The sequence below is a fragment of the Triturus cristatus genome, chromosome 2_2, assembly GCF_964204655.1.
Source record: "Triturus cristatus chromosome 2_2, aTriCri1.1, whole genome shotgun sequence".
Lineage (NCBI taxonomy): Eukaryota > Metazoa > Chordata > Amphibia > Caudata > Salamandridae > Triturus > Triturus cristatus.
Genome location: NC_140582.1, coordinates 960,470,372 through 960,493,959, shown reverse-complemented (window position 1 = coordinate 960,493,959; position 23,588 = coordinate 960,470,372). Strand labels below are relative to the sequence as shown.

The 23,588-nt window shown below is 44.6% G+C and overlaps 1 protein-coding gene across 4 annotated transcripts in view; it reads right to left on the bottom strand.

Moving 5' to 3' along the window:
* The window catches only part of FAM184B (family with sequence similarity 184 member B), a 496,675-nt gene that overhangs the window by 247,987 nt on the left and 225,100 nt on the right, over window positions 1-23,588 (bottom strand). For all 4 annotated transcript variants that reach the window (XM_085642369.1, XM_085642370.1, XM_085642368.1 and 1 more), the window contains exons 7-11: window positions 17,354-17,494; window positions 15,990-16,066; window positions 13,170-13,293; window positions 11,215-11,427; window positions 10,952-11,105 (exon numbers count right to left, since the gene is read on the bottom strand). In XM_085642369.1, the coding sequence (XP_085498495.1) occupies window positions 10,952-11,105; window positions 11,215-11,427; window positions 13,170-13,293; window positions 15,990-16,066; window positions 17,354-17,494 (709 nt within the window). The remainder of the gene's footprint in view (window positions 1-10,951; window positions 11,106-11,214; window positions 11,428-13,169; window positions 13,294-15,989; window positions 16,067-17,353; window positions 17,495-23,588) is intronic.

The window sequence follows — 23,588 nt, the reverse complement described above, 5'->3', positions numbered from 1 at the left end:
GACAGCCCCCACCCGAACTTTGGGAACAAAAATCCCTTGTGTCTAGTGTGCATTCTGCCCCCCGGGGGAGTGCAGATAAGGGGCTACTGCCCCTTTCTGCATCCTGCGGTAGACAGAAAGACTGAGGCATTTTTTGGGGTGTTGGGGGCATTGGCATGCCCATTCTGGGCAGCTCCAAACCCTATGTATATATATAGAAAAATCCCTGTTTCATTGTGGGCTTTCTGACCCCCCTGCCGGGGGCAGATCTGGGGCTACTGCCCCGATCGCCTCCTGGGGGGCGTGCAGAGCGACTGTGACATTTGATTGGGGGGTGGGGGCGCTGGCATGCCAATTCTGGGCAGCCACCCCCCCGAACTTTTGGAAAACAAAATACCTGGTGCCTAGTGGGCTTTCTGCCCCTGGGGGCAGATAAGGGGCTATTGCCCCATCTGATTCTTAGAGGGGGCAGAAACTGTAGCATTGTTTTAAGTGGGTTGGCCAGCCCCCCCCCCTATGTATATATATAAAATCCCTAGTGCCTAGTGGGCTTTCTGCCCCCCATCTGCCTCCTGGGTGAGGGAGCAGAAAGTATTTTTCCTTCTCTAGGGGGGTAGGGTGGGGGCATTGGGATGCCCATTCTGAGCAGCCCCCACCCCAGGCCTATAGAAATATCATCCCTGGCGTCTAGGGTGCTTTTTGCCCCCCCCCGCCCCCCCCCCCCGGGGTGGACAGATTGGGGGCTATTGCCCCATCTGCCCCCCAGGGCGACAGAAAGACTGTCTGTGGCAATATTTTATGAGGGGAGCAAAGGCCATTGTCCAAGGAGCCGCTCCCCCTCCCTGGTAGCTAGTGGGTAGATCCCTGCATGGGAATTGCCCTCCTGGGGCGATCCCCAAACAGGGATCCACTAGGGAAGGGTACCATTGGAAAGGGGAGATTCTCCCCTTTCCAACGATACCTCTCCCAAGTGTTTCAATGCTCGGGGGGCTGAGAGAGCCCCACGAGCATCAAAACATTGAAACTGAAACTAGGTTTCAGTTTCGTTTTCCATGTAATGACGACAGCGCGTCATACGCGAGATTGTCTTTACATTGAAATCCTGAAACGGCCTCGGGAGGTTGGGGAAGCTCTTCCCCACCTCCTGAGGCCCCATAAGAAACAAGCATTGAAAATGCAATAGGTCTCGCCTTTGATTAAGTTAAAGCCATTTGCTTTGCTAATGGTATAGCAACGCAAATGGCTTTAACCTGATGAAAATCGAGAATTTTTGCATTTTTAATGCTTGTTTTCCCTGAAACGCCCACACAACTGTACAAGCAAAGGGAAACCTGCGAAAAACGTTTCAGTATAGATCAAATCAAAGCAGAGGGCAGATAGAGAGTGGCCAAGGCGCAGCATACCTGGCAGAATAAAATAGTGGCAGCTCATAGTTAGCAGCCCGAATAACAAAGCAGGTTCACATAGCGCAGGAACGAGGCACTGAGTAGTAAGGGCAAAGTGAGGCCACGCCCTAAGCCAGGCCATGGGGCCGGTAGTAATTGGCCTAACATGTCATACGAGACGTGGCAAAGCTGCCCCAGTTCCTGCTCCAAACAAAGAAGTATTAACTAGATAATAAAGAAAAAGAACAGAAGCCGCGCACCTTAATGCTCTAGGGTATTATTTTTGAGAACTCCTCCGCCAAAGGTATGTACGCGTATTGCCAAAATGGAGGGTGCACAGTAAGAAGGCTCGCTCCGTTGAACGCTCGCTTACCTACATGATCCGCAGGTTACAAGCGCGAACATCTGCAGGGCCAATTCGGCATTTCATTCTTCTGAGATGTACTACTCCACGGCACAAGTCCTTCGAAAGATAGTTGGGGGGGGAGGGGGGGTGACTAGGTAGCATATGCAAGTGCTGGGAAGTGACATCACAATACGTAATGTCATATTATTATATTGCTCATTCGAAATTGGATTGGCCTCTTTTACAATAAAGTTAACATAACGCATGATTTCTTTTACTTTATAAATCACATATAGTTTTTCCACATATCGAAAAATGACTGAAAGGGAGAGGTTTTGAACACACTTGTGAAACTTGCTAGATACTTCCTTAAACGTTCTTTAGATCTTAAACATAATGTACTGGGTTTACTTTTTGAACAGTAAAACGTGATGCTATACGTGTTTGTTTTCTGCTGGTGCCCTTTATCCAGCTTCAAGGCGCATTTGCTGTTCTTTAGGCGACAGACGCTTTTTTGCACTACTTAAATTCCTCTAACACTTTAGGGCCAGTGAGTGGCCTTTCACCACATCTGTGAAGCTGTCAGCAGGACTTTAAGTGGCTTGAGTCCTCTAGGTCCTGGCTTTGAAACACTGTCCACTCTGCCTCTTTAATCCGGTCTTTCACTTTACTGAAACAAGCATTTACAATGCAATGGTCTCGGCATGGTTAAAGTTAGATCTATTGGCATTGCTCATGACATTATTTTTGTTTATGTTTTTGTTTTTAAAACATTTAAAGAAACGGCATTGTTATTTACACTGTCAATAGCTTAATCACTCTCAAATGCGAGACCTATTGCATTTGCACCCACACACAGAGCCACCTACACACACACTGATTAAGCTATTGACATTGTAAATAACAATGCCGTTTCTCTACATGTTTTAAAAACAAAAACATAAACAAAAATAATGTCATGTATGGGCCAGGCATTTACAAGTAATCCAAGCTGCAAGGCAGAGTTTCTTAAATAGAGGTTTCTTGTCTAAAATGCTATGCAATCTCTCAGGCTATATTAAAGGACTTATGGAAATTGAAAGCTGGAGTTTAAGATAAGCCTTCAAACTGCCAAGCAAAGGCATTTGGCCCTAGCTTGATGTATGCACCCTGCAGTGCATGTACAAATAGTGTTGTGTCTTTAATTGTTCAGGATGGGGTGTCAAAGCAGATGTGAATGCCTCTGCACTGTGCAATCGTGTGCAGAATACAACCGTTCCTGTCCAAGACTGCCGTTATCGACAAACCACTGATGGAACCAGTGTAATCAGTCTGAAATCAAGTACATGAAAGAAACAATATCCAACTGGTAAACTAGTTCGAGGAATTTCTAGATGACCGAACACCTTTTCAGCAGTCCTGTCAATATAAGCCTGTGCTACAGTTAAGTTTTTTTTTAAAAAAAAAGATCACGGAATACAAACATGAGTATGACGGCATATCCGCCGAGGCTTTTATAACATCAGGATACAGGACACTCAATAGCCATGGTCCAACGCCATCCCATAAAATTATATATATATACATACATATACACACACACACAATGCTTAAGTAAATCACACAGACAACTCAAAGTTCACATGGCCACAGATTTATTAATAGAAAAATGTAATCACCGCTCGCAGGCGGGTAGTACAAGGGGTAGGTCAAACTTTTATCACTCCATCCGAGTGAAACTCTTAAAAGCAGGTTGTATTTAAGGTTTTAAAAGTATTTTCAGTCGATCCTTGGGTTAACAACTTGTAGATTCTAGGCTTAGCCCGCTACAGATATCTAGTTCATACCGGCCACTCCCCAACCATCCTTGACCGAGTGTACTGTGTCTCCTTTGCGATATACTCCAGTCTTTCCCCGCTAGCACTACTATATGGCATCCCAAGCATGGTTTTCATCTTTTGATGGCTCTGCTTTTGCTGTCTATTTCCCACCAAGAAATGTAGTCTCCTATGCCCTTGGTCTCAAGGCTTGCAGTGTTGCAAGTCTACCTTTGTGGGTAGGCGAGGAACATTATTCCCCAGAGTCTGAATGCTTTTATAACCATGCTGCCAAAGTGTTGGAATCCCTTTACAGATCCCCCAGTTTACTTCAGCATCTTGGTACCTTCTGAGCAAAGTTTAAATGCAGCCAGCTAGATCCACTTCCCCCAATATGTTCATTAGAAGCATGTCACACTGACCAAGTACAGGTCAACCTTGTAATCTGCTAAAAGCCTAAACTTTCAAGATCAGCCCATTTCTAATCAAATTAAAGTCCATTCCTCTGCAGAATTTGCACATTTCAAAGTTTAATTTCCTCCTAGATTTTTCAACCACATATTGGAATGTTGCTCCCCACCAATTGAATCGCAGTATAATTTTGGACCACGTTACTCATCAGACCAGGATCGAGGATATTGCAGTCTAGCCTCATCTCATGTCATTAAAGTCTCCCCCTTCGCAGTAAAGGCAGACAATTTCCTCCCTTGTTGTTAATCCAAATGGCATCAGTGAAAGCAAATGAAGAATACTGTCGGGGCTTGAAGGTGGCCAGGTCCCTCAGGGTCTTAGACATGGTAATAATTAAAAAAGTAAAGTTAACGGGTCCCTTTTGGGGCCTGTATTTATGTCCTTCACTTCACAGGCAAAAACACTGATCGATTTCTTAGTCTTGCATTCCCAGATATTTACATTCTTTTGTGTAGCATATTACTCCTGTATTGTGCATGATTTGAACTGAGTACCCTCCAGGTTTTAATATGGGTGTCACGATTAAGAGCTATGCAGTTGAGGATGCAGGCAGTGCGAGTTTCGAACAGTGCCTGTCAAAAAGGTGTTCAAAATACATGGTCATGCAGTTCTCAGCCTCTTTGAAGAATGAACAGGGAAAAGGTCACATATTCATATTATGTGCAAATATGCGTAAGAGTAAAAATAAATAATTTACCTGAACACCACTGTATTGCATTCCTTCTTCTTCTGGCCACAGGCTCCCAGACTGCACTGCGGGGAATCCTAAGGCATTAAAGCAGCGTTGTGATTGGTCTAAGCACGGTCAACTTGGACTCCCAGACAGACTGGAAGCCTGTGCCTGCTCTTTCCAGCGCAGCACAGCAGCTGGGACTGGAAAGAGCTTCAGTGCGCATGACGGTTTGTCCAACCTGAGACGGCAGGCCAAACAGCCAAGCGCATGGTAACCAGATTCCTGGGGCGGGTTGGGGGATTAAAATAAAACGGGGTTAATTATTGTTTTATTTTGAGGGTGGTGGCAAGAGGGGGCGGCACTCCTCTGGCCTGAGGGGGTGGGGGCGCTGATGACGAGAGTGATTGAAACTCTGAAGACCATTACCCCTTCCACAGACCCCAGTAATGTTTAATTCATTCTTAGTTTCAGAATTCAAACATTTTCAATAATATTTACAGCAAAATCATGGCAGTTACTCATCTTAAACAGCTAACCAACCTCCATTTTTTGGGGGGCATATTTATATTGCGCGAACCCAACCCGAAGGTATTGGAGCGCTTTACATGATCACCGGTTACGTTACACAACGACAATTCATTGTTTTGGGGTAGGCACAGGGAGATTAAGTGATTTGCCCAGAATTAAAGGATATGGAGGCTCGAACCTTGGTTTCCCAGCTCCAAAGTCGGCAGTCTAGCCATCAGACCACATCCTCTCCCATTAGTAAAACCAGGAGTCCTGGCTGGTTTTAGATGTATGCCAGTCGTAGTGTTATAAATATATATTGAAGTAATACGAGAAATCTCAGAGAGACACCAAAACACCGTCAGGTGGCACACTATGGGAATCAAAGATTTCGTTTACATGTAAATCACACATTTACACATGCCATGCTTCCTTTAAAAGGCGAAGCCAAGACGGGGTCGCTTGTACAGTAAGGTGGACACAGTTTCAGGAAGATAAAGTTGGGGTTAATCGTCACTCTTTAAGGCTAGTGTGCTGTGATTTGCCGAAAAGTGAAGTTCCTCGCCTGTGAGAGACGCGTTGGCAAAAATGCAATTTGAAGATGTCAAAGAATACTGCGATTAACATAACTGCTCACTTCACGATTTCAAAAGGGGGACATGTTTAGTCACAACCAGGTATACGCTTTGAGCTAAGATTGGGGCATAAACCGTGCTAGTCACACAGCTCCACACCCACGTACAGTACTCATTTGGAGAAGGTGCATTCTGGGAGTTGTAGTCCACCCTTGCCATTGTTAATGTAACAGAGTGCCAGAAGGAAAGCAGTACGCCAGGAGTGTCAGCGCTCCTAACACCTGCCTTCTGAGTCGGGTTAAACGCGACCATGGCTGGCTGGGTCCAGGGGGGCCCCGGTGCAGTGTGCAGTTTTCCCAAGTGCTGTGGCGGGTTCTGCAGGGCCGGTGCCTCCGTCCATCAGGCCAGCGCGGAGCTCTGCCAGCACCTTCAGGGCTGCTTCCCGCTTGGTTCCTTTCTTCGTGGGTCCGGTGCCCGAGCCCTCCACCGCTTCCACCCGGCAGGACATGGCGTACTCCCGCTCATGGGGCTGCCCCCTCTCCTCGAGCTGCGTGTACTGCGGCAGCCGCCATCCCTTGCTGGTGCACAGAAGCAGTAGACCGCCAACACAGCTTTTACCACAGACCGAAAACGGGCGGCCATCTTGCGTGAGGCTCATGTGACGTTTATTATCAATGTCGGTGGACGTGAGAGTGGTGTCGTGCTGGACACTTTCTAGTGTACAGAATCAGAGGTACAGGGACCGGAGGTATAGAGCCAAGAGTCCAGGGGGCCTGTTGTGTCGGGTGATTGCCGGGGTGACGGGCCAGCACCGACACTGAGAGGAAGAGTGTTACTGGGGCCTAGTCTTTAAAATAAGACACGGGAGGCAGGAGTGTAGGTGTTACTGGGTCTCGCCTGCGTAGCCCAACTGGTCTGACGCACGTTCACGCGGACCCGTTGTTAGCCGAACATAGGCCATATCACCAGCAAGCAGACGAGACCTCTTGCCACAAGAGGGCACGCTCAGAAACGAAACAGATTAAGAGGGCGTCCTCTGCCTGGTGCCGGGCTGCTTACAGCTTTGGAGGCAGTGGCACCACTCTGTTGAGACAACTGCGGTCGTGTGAACGCATGACTACGATACAAACAAACTACGTGCAAATAAAAACTGCCATGCTTGAGATTGATATCCATGGCGTCCTGCATTCGCAGCAGATATCTTGTCTCATTTTATACTTAGCTAAAGAAGCAAGACTTCACCGCAGCGAGCCTTACCTGAAGAGTTGCCACCCGTGGAGTAGAGAACACGCACACCACCGCCTTTCTCCGAGGCGAAGCAGAAATGCCTCGGAGAAAGGCAGCGGCGGTTTCGAATTCGGGGGCGTGTTTTTCTTTACTCTCCTCTTGCCATTGGCTGGAGGAGATAATTAGAAAAGTTGGAAAAAACACGCCCCCGAATCCGAAAAGGACGGGGCCTGTTCGGAGTGACGGACCTCTTCTCCAATGGCTGGCCAGCATTCAAGAGGCCAGCCAATGGAGAACAGGGGAGTAGAGGGGCGGGTTCAAGCCCCTCTTCTCCAAGTCATTATCTCTTGCGAGCGAGACTGCGCAAGCGCAGCCTTCGCTAGCCGAGACCTAAAAAGGAAATCCCTCTGATGTTTGCAGCAGAGAGATTTAGTGCACCTGTGCACATGACGGAATGGTTCCGTCATGAGCACAGGAGCACTGGTGCTCATGACGGAGCCATTCCATCATGAGGACCCAAAGGGTTAAAAGAAAGCTGAAAGAGACAAAACATTACTGAAATATGCTATGATCACATACAGAAAGGCATCTGGAGCAGTAGTACAAAGTGCCTCGAGGAGCAACAGGCATTTATTCCCATCTTTTTCACCAAAGCCTACTTCTATATTAGGAACTGTAGATGCTCGTGGGGATCTCTCTGTAAAGTGTGCAACCACGTAATCTCAAAGAAATGTTCACCTTTGTTCCTGCAGCCACATTGTATTATGGATGCAGGGCAGGGCATACAGGCTACAGGGATGTGCACTGACTGCACCACATTGAAGATGCGTCCTAAGGGCATCCTTTGAGGGTAAACTCTCAAACATCCCCCTGTAAGCTGTCACATACTACACCCAACTGCAAACGGATCTCATCCCCTGTGCAGGCACGAGTATGTGCCTGGACAATGGACAGCACTTTTTTATCATATAGAGTACTGTCTTAGTCTGCACTAGGCGTTCACAAAGTGGATGCACCTTGCACAGACCACTACCATGCCCGTTTGTATTGTAATACAACCCCTAGTGTGTAAAAAAAACAATTTAGACCAGAGCGGGCCTAAGGAAATGTTGAGTGCTCCTGAACTTTTGTAGTCAGTCTGTACTCAGTTTGCTGATATGGTCACTCAAAAGTCCTGTAAAAAGTACATCCACTTCTTTGGACATAAACATATACATATGTCCATCTTCAACAGGGGTCACAGCATAGTTTTCAATGGGCATCACATCCCGTCCCAATGTTCTGTTTCTAACCATGAGGTCAATAGCTACTTAATTTCCCCTTAAACCTTAAGGCATGTGTCAGGAGTTTAAATTGACATTTTCTGGATTGGGTGCCAGTGGAGGTCCTTCAGGTGCTGGGTGATGTGGGTCCTATTTGGCAGGTTGAGGATGAGTCTGGCTGCTGCGTTCTGGATCGTCTGGAGTCTCCTCAAGATTTTGGTGGTGGTGCCTGTATAGAGTGCTGAGAGCAAGAGGATTGGCAGTGTAGGAGACTATGTTGATGTCATGGGCTCTGAGGATGTCTACAAGTGGTGTCATGTAGATGTTGAAGACGGTTGGACTGAGGGAAAAGCCTTCAGGGATGCCGCAGATGGTGTGCTTCGGTTGAGAGGAGAAAGGAAGGAGACGTATTCTCTGGGTGCGCCCCGTGAGAAAAGAAGCCATCTATTTGAGCGTGTTGTCTGTGATGCCGATCTGTCATAGTCGAGTGATGAGTGTACAGTGGGAGATGGTGTTGAAGGCTGCAGAGAGGTTGAGAAGGATCAGGGTGGCTAATTATCCTCTATCGAAAAAGCTACAGATGTCATCTGTTAATGCGATCAGTGCAGTCTCTTTGCTATGATTGGCTCTGAATCCTGTTTGTGAAGGGTCCAATAGGTTGTTTCTCTCTAGGTGTTCGGTGAGTTGGAGGTTGACAGCCTTTTCCAGGACTTTGCTGGGAAGCGCGAGCAGTGAGATGGTACAGTAGTTCTGGAGTTTGCTAGGGATTGCTGATGGTGTTTTGAGGAGGGGACAGACCTTTGCATGTCAACAGTCATCAGGAATGGTGGCTGTGGTGATGGAGGTGTTGAGGATGGTGTTGAGCTGGTGGCTAATCTCATCTCTTACCAGGTTGAAAAGTCGATGTGGGTAGGGGTCAGTGGGTGCTCCAGAGTGGATAGAGCTCATAAGGGTATTTGTGTTCGATGTAATGAGTTGTTCCCATGTGGAGAGTGGGTGGTTGGTGGTGATGGTCAATGGGATGCTGAGAAGTCCAGTGGGTTAGGGATCAAAGTGGCTGTATATGGTTGCTTACTTCTGAAAGTCGTCTGCGAGGGAGTTGCAGAGTTGTTGTGAGGATGGGATCGAGTTTTCAGTGGCAGACAAGGATGTGAACTCTTTGACGATTGTCAAGAGTTCCTTGGTTTAGTTGGTGGTTCTCCATCTGGCATGTAAGTGCATCCTTCTTCGTGGCTTTGAGCTGGTAATGGCAGTTGTTGGGGGCCGATTTGTAGGTGGCTCAGTTGATGTTGATCTTGCTTTTTCACCACTTTCTTTCCAGTTGTTTACATCTGTTTATTTGAGCTGAGTTCTGGGGTGTACCAGCTGGCTCGTTTGTTGGATCTGTGCGTTTTGACAGGTTTGGTCGGTGTGACTTGGTCGGCGGCACTGGTGATCCAGGTGTTGAAGTTCTCTACTGCCTGCTTCAGGTCTGTGGTAACGTTGGGTTGGGCGATGGTGAGGGCTTTGGTCCATTGGCGCTAAGTGACCTTCGTCCAGCAGTGGAAGGGGGCGCTGTGATGGTTGGGGGTGATGCTGGTAGGTTCGGTGATGGTGAAGTGTAAGATGGATTAGTCTGACCAGGTCAGTAGCGTGGTGTGGCTCTATCTAATTCTGTTGCTAGACGTGAAGATGGGGTACATCGTGTGTCCTTCTCTGTGCATGGGTCTGGGAATAATTGTTGAGGCCGGCGTTGTCCATTCGTTCTAGGAGGTCTGTGGAGTTGGTTTCTGCAGGGTCATCCAGGTGGAAGTAATGGGGCGTCTACTTCTCAACTCACTGTCAACTCATCATGAATATTAGCAAAGACAATAAACACCTTGTTAGTAACCTGATATACCAAGTAGACGAGTTATTTTGCAAACACAAGGCTAATATGTCATTTCTAGGAGGTGCATGGAGAATCAGACCCGCACTTGTGAAATCCACTACCCTTGTGTTTGATGAACTCCTAAGAAGAGTGTACAGATAACTGAAGTTTACCCTTCCCAAAAAGGCAGAGATGATAAACAGCCTTTACGGACTGATGACTTCTCGATCAGAAGTTTTTTTTCCCTGCCATCAACAAGAAGACTTTTCAAGCCTTGTTTTCTTATTGTGGCAGTAGTCCCAGCTTCCTATAGGCCTCACCACATTTGACAACAACAGACAATAAACATGTCTTTTAATGGATTAGACAAATATATTACATCTTGTAGGTCACTTCTCTTGAATGTTTTCTGTGACTTCTGGAATCAACACGTTTTAAACAGAGACGGGTTAGTTGCCACTGGGGACTCGGCTGCTGAAGACTGCATGTGTGTTTCCAAATAAGCTTTCTTGAGTTTTTCTACAAAAAAAAGGCCTCTAGAACTGAATAGTGTATCGGTGTACAGCAAAGATAAAGAGCTACCTAAACAGCCAAGGGGCATTGTCAAAAACTTCCAAGGGAACCTCATGTTCTATGGTGTTTTATTCAGAGGTGAGCTGAATAATTTCCTATGCCACACGTTCTAGCCACTTAATACTTTAGTGCTCACCTATGCAGTATTAGAAAACATTTATACGCCAACGACATGGATGAGTACTTGAAGCCCAGTTAATAGTCATCCACATGTATACTATTATTGTTAGCAGTTCTGGAAAATGAAGGATGATGCCCTAAGAAGCCCAAAGAGAACCGAAAGTCCTATTAAAGACAAAATTCCATACCTAAATGTGCTGTTTGCTGCTTTAGTACACGATCCCGTTCAGCCTGCAGTTCATTGTTCGCCTTCTCTTCCAGTGTCTGCATTTCTAGTCTGTGAGACTGGTTCTGGAGTCTCAAGCTTTCAGCGCGCTCTTTCTTAGCTCGTTCTTCCATCTCCTGCAATGATGAACAATAATAAGAAAAGAGAAGCTGATATTTTCTGACAAGCTGAACTATTTCTACTACATTAGAAAGTAACCCGAAAGGTACGCCCCATCTGATGTACCTTTATTTCCTGTCTTTTGCTTTTTTCCAGATTCTTCAGGGCTCGCTGATGAGTGGCTTCTAGCTGAACTTTCACAGTTTGACTTTGCTTGATGTTGTCTTGGAGATCCTGGAAAAACTTTTCTTTTTCCTTGTTGGTCTGTACTGTTAATTCCCTCAGTGCTTCTTTGGACCTACTGCTCTGCTGTTCCAAAGTCTGCTTCAACTGAGCAATCTACAAATAAAATTGGAATTTACACTTGTAAGTATTCACTGCACAACATCTGAGAAAGAAACTCAACACTGCAGAAATGTAACCATAACAGATGACAGTTTATTAAACAAGACCAACCATTGCCCCTTTAATGTTCCCCCTGCTCTCCTCATACGCAATAAGATCAATATTTGAACATGTGAAGGCCCAGTAATATCATACACCAACAGATTAAATTACTACATCTCCTCCTCTAACTTTTGAAGCAAGACACATTGATTGACACATTTGACAAGCCTTTAGGAAAACCAGAAGGTAAACATCTTGCTAAGAAGTAAGTACAATAAGCTGCCATTTCGAAAGATACTTGTTTATTGGGGTGCAATACTTCTAAGGTAACCTAATCCTACTCTGTGTACTGGCTCTCTCCTATTCCCAGCCTGCAAGAAGATTTTGAGAAAAAAAGGGAAAGACAGGAGGAAGGACGAAAAAATGAAGCAACTTAAGCAAAGGAGCAAGGACGAAAAAAGGTTGCAACTTAAGCAAATGTATTTTTAGGATCACTTGGATAAACTGTGCATCACTTTAAGAAGCATAAAAAGTATAGAGTGTGTAGAATGTCGGTGGGCTAGCCTAAGTGGTTACCTTGCTGATATCTCCGATGGGCATAGGGGTCTGCAGAGCATGAGCAGAGCTGTTTTTGTTCTGCTGGCTCTGGTAGGCATTTTAGGAAGATGTCTTAAGGAGCAATCATTTCTTATACATGAGGCTATCTAACTAACAATGGTTCTCTTTCCAACATCAACATCAATATCTTTGCTAGCAGATGGTTCATGGAACTAATTTCCCTGATCTTGTTTTGGGTTAAATTGAAGTGGACTCCTTACATCCATGTTTTGAAAGACCACTCCAATATGAGCACGCAGAAAGAAAATAGAGAGAGCTCCTCAAACAAATGAAAGGTTGACAATACCATGGAAACAAAAGATGTATGTTTTGGAAGAAGAGAAACACTGTTTGAGGTACTGAGGCACATAGCCCTTACAATTCATGATTGCATCTCCCAGAAGTTGTCCAAGAAAGCAGATTCACGTCACATGAGCTTAAATGCGAAATGGCTTATTTATACAGGAGAGGACAAGGCAAACATTTTATCTATCCATATGTTTTCTAACCTGGGTTAAATTGGTGAAACAGGCCAATCAAGTTGCCTCTCATGCCCTCAACAGTCAACAAATCCACCAGCAGGGTTCTGTGCTTGCTGTGCCACTAAACAGGTTCTGCAGATAAATCCCGTTGGGCAAGGCGCCTTGCTTCTGCGCTGGGAGCAGGTTAGGGATTTTCAGGCATCTGCTAAAAAAGTCAGTTTCTCAGAGGAAATACTTAGGTGAGCAAAGCTAGTTTCTTAGGAGAGGGTGCTCTAGCTGTGAAATTGTTGGAACTTGGCGTATTGTGACACATGCATCACTACCTGAAACAAGGAAGTGACCAAGGAAGAAGAAGCAGAGCAATGCCGCCAGCGTTTGTAATCTCTGAGCAAGAGAAACACAAGTTTCAATCCACAATGATCAGTGGAAATAAATACATTTGTGAAGGTGAATCATCAGCATGGAAGAAGTCAGCTGGTCAGAGACTCCCATGATCGGAGAACTTCAAGTATTCTTTGAATCCAAAATGATTCCCACAACAAACATAGAAGGGATTGGACCCATTAAGACGGGTCTACGGGACAATACAATGGGGCGCATATACTGTGACTATACCTGGGACTGTAAATCGTGTCTTTGTTTCTTCCAGTCCTCCTGTAGGGCTTTCATGTCCATGTCTCTCTTCTCCGGGGTCAGGGGTTGCTGGTCGTCCTTTTTCAGTGCACATTTGCACTCAGTTCTTAAGAAAGAGAACTGTTGTGATGTAGATTACTCAAGTAGCACATAGAGGACTCATAGACATCAGATAGTACAACTTCTTAGCATAAATGACATGTAGGAACCTGACCCCACAGGCAGCTAGCTGTATCTTGCTCAGCCAGCCTTCAGGTCTACACAGCCTCGACCAAGTCACTGATAGAGCTGGGAAGAGAGACCATTTAGCCTGCCTAGTTGATGATACGTTATTCTCAAGCAAAACAAATACATGGGTTACACATATACACCAAGTGAATGCCTCGCATCTGTACATAAATATAGTACTGAAAAACACATATCTTTAATTAAACAAGTAGACATCAATTCACCATTTAAAAACCTTTACATAAATATAGTACTGAAAAACACATATCTTTAATTAAACAAGTAGACATCAATTCACCATTTAAAAACCTTACATTCATCAAGCCTACTGAGTAGGTCAACCTATTAATGATAGCCATGGAAAGTTTGTTTCACCTTCAAACATTTTGTGCGTTTTTTTCCTTTGTGATGGCGTCTCCTTCCCAACCCACTTTCCACTCATCATGATACTTAGCAAAGACAATAGTAACCGGATATCCCATGTAGACACCATGCTATTTGGCCAACTCAAGACTAAAGTGTCATTGCTAGGGGCTGCATGGAGACTCAGACGGCCCAGCACTTACGCAAGCCACTGCCCTGTTTCTGTTACTTTTCTGCTTACTTTACTAGTTAAAAGATTGTTTTTGCTCGGCACTGCAAGATTATTTTCATGCTGAAAGAACACAGACAAGCCAGATGCGACCAACAAGGGGGAGATCAATGTTGCTTGCATATTTGTGTCATAATTCCATGCTGGAAATTGCACACAACATTTTTCCGCACAAATTAACAATTTACCGGGCTATTCTATGGACAATGTCACTGCAGAGAAAAACAGAAAGTTAGACTAAGCACTGAATTAAAAAGCGGTTTTAGCCTCATAAGTATGGGTATTTGCATGTGCCAGGAGAGACCGAATGGAAAGACTGAAGCTACCTACAGCTTCTGTCCCTAAGATTGGCAGACCCTGCATAACAAAATCTAAGCCCACGTTCCGTATTACACAAGTGCCCCGGGGGTGCATCAGGCATTTCCTCCCGATTTGTGCACCCCCTGTGCACTTTGGTATTTCAGAAAGGGCTGCAGATGCTTGCTCAGCCCCTTTTGTAATACAGAGAGCGCTGGCACACATACATCGCCAGCGTTATCATTAGAGGGGGTTCACTCATTTCAATTAGGGCGTGGCCCATATTACAGATAGGGAACTCTTTCCATGTTTGCGCCATGGTGCAACTTAAAGCAGTTGCGCCGGGTGCAAACATGGAAAGTGTGCCCTATCAGGAAGAATCTACTGAAGACAAACGCCTGTTGCGCCCCTGGGGTGCTTGTGTAATACGGCCCCTGGGCCTGTATTATAGACAGGGTGCACTTTCCAGCAACTTTAAAAGCTGCTCCGTGTTTCTCTGTGCAAGCAGCAACCTGCCTGCACTTTTAAAAGGGATTAGAGAACCCCTTGCAGGTGGGTACATGTAGGAATATGCGATGTTACAACGCATACAATACATTGCATGCCATTACAACGCAGTCGTTACAACGACCACGTTGTTACATCGTACACCTTGCATCCGTTACAACAACTTGCTCTAGGGGGCGATGGAAGTTGGAATAGTTAATTTACTATTCCAACTCTAGTCTGTGCAACAGTGGGGAAGGGGTTGGATTTTAAATTCAACACTTCTGCCCCGTACAGCAAGTCTTTGTAACAACTTGCGTTGTAATGGTTTGCAATGTAACAACTTGGTCGTTGTAACGATCGCGTTGTAATGGAATGAGTTGTATCGCATTCATTGTAAAAGATGTCTCCATACAGTTAGTGACTGCATCTGCTTGCAAGGGGAAGACTCGGGATCCATGGGATCCTTAAGTGGGCTGCATTTAGAAGGCACATTGAAAGTGGCCCACCCTCAGCGTGCCTTCTAAAGGCATGTTTGCCTCTGTGCCCACGTCGGTAATACAGCGCGGGCACAGAGGCAAAAGGATTCCCCCATTTGCATGGCGGAGGAACGTCGCCCCACTGCTAGAAACCAGCTGATGAAAAATAAAATGATAATAAAACAATTTATTATCATTTTATTTTTCCCTGGAGTGATAAAAGTAAAGCTACAAATAAATATAAAATTAGGGCAAAAACCAAGTTCTTATAGCTTGAGGAGACTATGCCTGTGTGAAGGGGAATATGCCTAATAAAGAAATGGGCACTTGGGCCCTGATGTGCAGTCTCAGCTTGTCTTTGAGTTTTTTCTAGGGCAGTCTGTGGCAGTGCAGTGTTTTGCTCAAGATACAGAAATCTTCGTCAACTGAACATTTTCACAACAGCTTAAAGCAAACGCCTAGGTTTTTAACGAGAATTTTTATAAGCCAGTTAGGGTAAACTGCATTCCTGTACTTTCTTTGCTTACTATGGCCCCTGTATCCTAATTCATACAAACAGCAAAGGTTTAGACAACATTTCTGGCTCTCTAAGAGAGCGTTTGACAAGGATGTATCCACCGCTCTTGCAAGAAGTCTAAATGCAGCCTCAATGCACCCACAACTAGAATAAACAAAGGTGGTTAAAAAGCTTCAACATAGAAATTATTATTCTTGGATTACCTTGCTTTCTCTTCCTTTCTGGCACTTGTAGAAGTTAAGTGTTCCTTGAGTTTCTCTCTTTCTCTCTGAAGTTGATCCTTTAAGAGACATCAAAACGAAATGAGACATTTTTAACTGCAGTATATTTCTCGTTATGGTGCATGCTGCATTTGAGTAAAAAAATAGATAAGAAAATAAATTGTAATCTGATATTGGTATGTATGACGTGAAAATTAGAAAGTAAATATTCACTGGCATATCTGAATATCTAAAGCAGCACGACAATTTATTAATTTGAGGACATATTCTTGAGAAACTTTTGAGAGTTGCCATTTCACACATGGAGAGGAGTTTCTGTGTGCCCAATTGTACATACTCATACCGAGTATGTTGGAATGCCTTCCCAAGGATTTGACATTTTTACCATAACCTTCCACAAATTTTGTGGATGTTCCCTTCACCTTTCCACCACATGAAGACATTTCATTTTGCCCTTTGACAGGCTTAAATTTCCAAATTCTTTCATGGTCGAAATGCATCAGAGAAGTTTGTCAATGCCTATTAAGGGGTATGTTTGTCAGAGTAAAACCTTTCAGGATCTTCCTGCCTGGAAACACCCACTCCTGGGAGTAGATTCATTCACATAAAAATCCTTCTCTGAGTTAAGTCCTTTTATACGAGTGTGAAATTTACTTTGTGAATAGTAAAAATGTATTTTACAAAACGCTGTTTGTGTAAGTAGCAGTAGCGGCTGTTACCGAAGGGGGCGGGGGGTGGGTTAGAGGGGATAGAAATTAAAAATTAAAAGCACTTACCTGAATACTGCCGGCTGAAACCTCTCCTACGTCCTCTTCTCCACAGCAGGAAGCACACAGCCTCCCAGAATCCCCTAGCCAATCGGGGTGCTGCGTTACAGCAGCGTTGTGATTGGTCGAAGGGCGTGGTTGACTCTCAGAGAGGGACTGGGAGGCTGTGCATGTTCTCCACCTAGGCTGTACAATACACCCTGTGGAGAACATGCAAAGTGTGCATGACGGTTTGGCTGGCCTGAGACGGCCGGCCAAACCTTCATACAAACTTAAGGTGCAGCCACCACTCCTCGTCCATCGACGTCACGGGAGCCCTGCCCGGCCGTAACCTCACCTGGCTTCAAGCCAGGTTAGATGGAACGTTATCATTTTATTTTTTGTATTGAGTTTGCAGTTGAAATAGTGGGGTGACGCTACTCCAGCTTAGCGGAGGAGCCGCCGCTGGTAAGTAGCCTATACTCTTGCCGGCCTTTGGTGTGTACACCTTGTATATTCATGTTAACCGAATGGTGGGAATGACAGTGGAATAAGTGACACAAAACAGGGAGAGTTTGGTTGAACAAAAATGATGCTTACTTGCAGCTCTAAAATTCGGCAGCGGGCTCGATCCAAGTCTTGTTGCAGCCTGTCTCGGAATTTTTTGGAATGGGACTGTGACATTTCTTTGTGTCCAGCAGTGCCTTGCTTTTGTTTGAGAATTTCTTCCAGCCTGGCAACCTGCAACACATTACCAAATGGACACAGAAATTAAGACATTCACCAGCTAGCAGGGAATACAAGAGCTGACAAGTGGGCTCTGTTTCAACAGCCAAGACATTGTTAAGCGAGGAAAGTAATCACAGGAGCAGCTGTCAACACTGATCCCTGTATCACATTAACTTGACACTGCTCTCACTTGTAAAGGATAGCATGTTATACCATATCCTGCCTAAAATTATAAAATCCACATAAATGAATATTGCGGTCAATTTCTACCAAGTGGAAGAGACACATGGCCCTTTTTAGGTCTCACCTTTGCTGCGAGCATCCGCTGCATAGGAGGGCCTTTAGCCGTCGCTCTGCTCTTTTTAAAGCACGTACTCATGCTTGTGGCGGCATCCACCTAGCGGGAGTGAGCAGCGGCACGCATGCTAATTAGCTGTTGCTCGCTCCTGCAAGGCGGATGGTGCCACAAGCACGAGTGTGCTTCAAAACAGCTGAGCACAAGTACGAGCTTGAAAAGAAGGGAAACGCCGTACATGCACAATGGACTTTCACTTTCGCGGCCTTGGGGCCGCGGTTGTTTTCATTATGAGCGCTTTTCACCAAATACGAGTGAGCCAGCCCATTACATGCTGCATGACACTGTCCCACTTAGTAAGCGCTTCAATGTAATCAAGCACTTCGGACGCCACACTTGTAATTTATGCACATACATATGCTTTTGTTTTTTTTTATTTATGCTTAATAGCACCCGATTTGTTCGCTCTCCTCCCTGTGTGCCGTGTTCATCATAGAAAGCCGTGCAGCCTCTTACTTGCACGCGCCTTTGTTCCTCACTGCAGAGAAAGTGGACTGATTCTTTAAGCCTCATGTACAGACGACAAATAAAACGAAAGGCAGACAACCTTTGGTAATATGTTTTATCCAATTTGCTAACACAAAGAACATTGAAAGAATGGTACTTTTTCAAGAATTGTAGTTATTTTTAAAGGTTTTAGTAGTGTCTGTTCATGATCACCGACTGATTGAAAATCTACGTATCACAGTCGGGATTGATAAATGTAATATTTCAGAAGTCTCGCTACATGATTAATTGTCATTATGTACAAATCTTTGTTAAGAAATTTCTGTACAGATAAATATAAATATGTGGCATCGCTCTACATATTTCCTTAATCTGATTCCCTTCCAAGATGTCTTCTTTTCGTGCTGCAGTCATAGTCTAGCGCCAAATGACTCTCACATGTGCTTCGTGATCTCTCTCCGCACTTTGTTGTCCAAAGTTTTCGCACCATGGAGCGGCGTGTACGGCTGCTAGGTGGCTGTTATGAGCAGATCCTCTTCGGGTACCGGGCGGAGAAGCTCCACGGGCAGGTACAGCATGTTTTGGCAAAATAAAGTGTGTTTGCAAAGTCGTTTTGTTTTTAATGTTTGGCATAGAGCTAAGTGTCAATAGTGTTGAACTCGCCTGGTCCTGTTTGGCTGCCACCGGCCTGTTCGTTCAGCATACTCTGGTCTTGTAATATATTTGGAAATCTTGCTTCTGGCATATGTCTGTGGGACGTTTCTCAGAGGTGCATGTGTTGCTCTCACGGGTCATTGTCATGTGTGTTTGTGCGCATCTGTTGTAAATGTGGGTGTTGCAGCATTCCATTTCCATTGGATATTAAACCTATTGGAACTCTGCCTCTCCGCCAGAGGTTCTGGCCCCGCTTGATGGTTGCACTCACTGAGAGCTCAGACATGGGCCTGGACTGCAACACTAGGCTCCAGCACGCTGTGTTTTTGTAGTTATCAGTACTTATGCCCACCACATTCCTTGACCGTTTTTGACAGCTGCCATGAACGCTTTCACTAACTAACTAACTATCTCAATCCCTCTCACTAACTCTCTCACTATCTAACTCTCTTTAAAAACACTAATTCAAACTATGTCTCTCTCACGGACTCTCTCTCTCCAAGCAAACTCTCTATCTCTCTCTCCCACTAACTAACTCTCTCTCTCTCTCTCACTAACTAACTCTCTAACTCTCTCTCACGCTCTACTCTCACTAACTAACTTTCTCTCTCACTAACTAACTCTCTCACTAACAAACTAACTCTCTCATTAACAAACTAACTAACTCACTAACTATCACACTAACTATTACACAGGTACTATTTCCAAAGCTTCAGCCTTCTGTTATTTATGCCCCCCATAAAATAACAGGCATTGGCATAGCCAATGGGTCTCGCCTATGGGACCTTATAAGTGTTTAGTTATCCAGCACAATATCCTTGGTGCAACAACATCAACTGTTGCATAGCTAAACACTTATAAGATCCCAAAGGCGAGACCTATTGGCTATGCCAATGCTTGTTTAACCATGTAATCCATACCTTGCTGCACAAAAAGGCATCATCGAAGATAATCCCTAAATTCCAATTCATAAAATTATGTCCTACCGACATCTACACCATAAGATGGAACTTAGGGCCTGATTTAGAGTTTGGCAGATGGGTTACTCCTTCACAAAAAAAGTAGTGTATATCAGAGGATATCCCATCCACCTAATTATAAGTGCCGTCGGATATACTGCACTTGTAATAAGACAGTATATCCACCTCATGTCTGACTGGGTAACCCCTCTACCAAACTCTAAATCAGGCCAGGAGTTCTGAAGAAACACCCCAGGACAGCAGACTCCTCAGTTCTAAGTTTAGAAATGGTGAGAAAGTGGTGTCCCAAGGGTGGGACGGAGGATGCCATTTGGAAGGAAAGGAAAACAAAAAATGTAACTTTATGGTTACTGACAAACGTTTTAAATGGTGTTTCCAATCAATTAATGGGGAGAGGATGTATCCTAGGGCCGTCAATCTCAAAGCTGGGGAACCCGGTTCGAGTCTCGGCAACGATGCTCAACATCCTGTGATTCTGGGCAAATCACTTAATCCCCCGTGCCTAACAAAAATGAATGTGTCCTTCTGTAACGAAACTGGTGCTCATGTAAAGTGCTCTGATACCCGATGTCTCGGGTCTAGTTTGCGCTATATACAACTCTACAACAACAAAAATAATAATTAATGCAATAAAGTTTGCTATAATAAAGGTTTAGTATGAGCATTTAAATTTTGTGAGAGAAAATGTTATCCTGGTGGGGAAAAAACAATGAATAAAATGAGTTTAATGTGCTTTGAAGATTTCCATGGTGCATGCAGCTAAGGACAACCACGGTGAAAGTGCAAAGGAGGTAGGCCGGGCAGTATGCCGATTCCCATGCCTAGATTTTTGTGAATCTGCAGAAACTGACACACCTACACAAAGGGCTTCCTTCCTAAAGCCATTTGCACACTAAGTTCAAGGTAGTGGCACAACTGGCTTAATTAAAATGAGCAACCTTAATCAGGTAAATTTGCACTATTGTACAGTACAATCAGTACATGGGGTGTTAGACCTGGCATCCTTGGCATGGTTTTCCCCTGTCTTTTTGCCTTTGCCTCCTCTATTTTTGCTGGGTGCTGAATTTCGTTTTTGCTGGTCTAGATGTTTTGGGCACTTTGCCACTGCTGATTAGTGCCAAAGTGCATGTGCTCCCTCTGTACATTGTCATTATGCATTGGTGTTTCCATGATTGGCTTGTTAGACTTACTAATTCTCTAGTACAGTGCACGGTGTGTGCCTAGGGCTTGTAAGTCAAATGCTGCTAGTGGGCCTGCAGCACTGATTGTGCCAGCCATACAAGGGGCCTTTCAAAGTGGTCTCAGACCTGCCACTGTAGTGTCTGTGCGCAGTCTCTACTGCCATGTCCACCTGGCAAGTGCACCCACTTGCCAGGCCCTCACCTTCCATTTTATTACATGTGAGTAACCCCTAAGGTAGGCCCAAGGTACCCCTGTGGGTAGGGTGCAGTGTATGTTTATTTATTAATTTGCAGAGTTTTATATAGCGCTGGCTAGACCCAAAGGTATCAGAGCGCTTTACATGAGAATCCGCGAGTTACAAGTTAATAAAATTTCCAACAGTTACAGGAGCCAAGTATAACATAGGGAAAAACAGACAGTGTTACACAATAACATGAGTTACTAGCGGATAGCATAACCAAGACACACGTCCAAGGGGCAAAGAAGGTAGAGGGGGGAAGCTAAAAAGGGGTAGGGAAAGCAGATCGGGTCAGGCAGACCAGCAAGGGGGAAAGTATTTCAGGGGATGGATGGATGGTCGGAAAATGATCATCTTTAAATACCGCTTTCTGTCCTCCACAGACTTTTGTGAATTGCTTCCTCCTGACCTGTGCCGTCCCATTTGAGCTAGGCAAAGACCTCGATTTTCAACAGGTACATTTCATTTCAAGTTTACCTCGCATGTAGGTCGCATTGATTTGTAAGGAAAGCCTAATTTTGGGCAGTTTCTTTCCACAGACATACAAATAACAGCGTCATTTACCATTGGCTTGACGCTGGTTCCCGTCTACCTAAAGTAAGATTCTGACTTTTAATTTTTTCTAGACACCCAACGATAGTCCAAACCCCAAGAGGTTTATTAAGTTACAGGACTGACATAGGTTCATGACGACTATAATATTATTTTGTAGGGTTTAACAGCTGAAGTTGAATGAGTGCTTGTCGTTCAGTTGTGAAGGTAAGGGCTGTTGTGCTGAAGAGGCAGTACGAGCTAGGGGTCCATTAGAGTTCATTTATTAAGACAATGATTTTTCATCTTATGTTTTTCAGCTACACTGGTCCTGATGAGAATCCCCATATCTGGAGGGATTCGAAACGCGTAGACCATGGAAGTTTAGGCCAATCAATCAGAAATTATATTCATGTCGGGAACTCAGTTTAACCTATGTTGTTGATGGCCGGTTTTCTATTAAGTATAAGAAAAAACTTGTTTGTCATATTATGTTTTGTGGTATAGAAGTATGTTTGTGAATGAGAAGCAGTTCCAGTGGTGAGTAATGTATGTGTGGTAACGGTGAGATTTCTGAGGGAGTGAATTGTGTAGTTGGGAGTGTGCACAAGCTAATTGAGATGGTTACAGAAGCACTTTCATTGTAGTGAGTGAAGCGTTCTTTTTCAAAAAATGGTGATGAAAAACAAAAAATTATTTTTCTAATATATTGTGTAAAATTCTAATGTAAATTATGAAATGACTTTTGATTAAATCCAACGGAAATAGAGGTTGTTGTGACATTGATTTCGGTTTATTGCACTATAATTTAACTTTAAGACAGGTGCAACACTGGCGTTTTTTTGTTCTTTGAGTATAGTAGGCTTGGCCTTGCTGTGTAGAAGCCAAACCCTGGATTGGTTTCTTCCAACTCACACCCATCACCTCCGATGGGAACCCCCACCTCTAAAGTCTCTAAAGGCTAAGGGCTCCTCTTTCAAAAGCACTTATTTCACCATCGCGATGTTAATGGCAGCAACCTGATCTCTATCAGGCAGAGCGGGCTTAAACACTTCTACAGCAACATTGTAAGCAATAGTGTCTTGCTAGCACATGCTGCTCATGCAGGTTCGACCCTTAAAACCCTTAGGGCATCTACTGATGTGCGTGACATGTCCTGATAGTGAAATACTGTGTATTTCGTTTTCACTTTTGAAAGGCTATCTGTCCCATAGGATAGAATGGGAGTTTATTTATAACATCTTATAAGTATAACTTACCATTGGGACAAGACTGAAAGATGGAGTTTAGTATGCCTAAACTCTGAATATAAAAATGCACCTTTTAGTAAAGGTGATTTTTATAATGTATGTTTGAAAATGCCACTTTTAGAAAGAGGGTATTTTCTTGCTTAGCCATCCTGTGTGCCTCTGCTGGTCTGTGGATTGACTGTCTGACTTTGGAGTGACAGGGGCTGGGGATGTACATTCACTGTAGACAACCACTGGGGGGTTGAAGTGTGTCCTGCCTTTCCCGAAAGAGTCAGGGCTGGGCTGAATAGACCTGGGCTGCATTTAGAGTAGGGGGAGGAGATTTCCTTTCACCTAGTCTGTCTTACACAATGCTATCTCCAACTCCTGCCAGGAAGCTGGACCAGAGAGGACAGAACTGGTTTTGAATGAGCACAGAGCCTCTCTGTCACAAGAGAACAAAGAGAAATGGTATATAAATGAAGGGGCC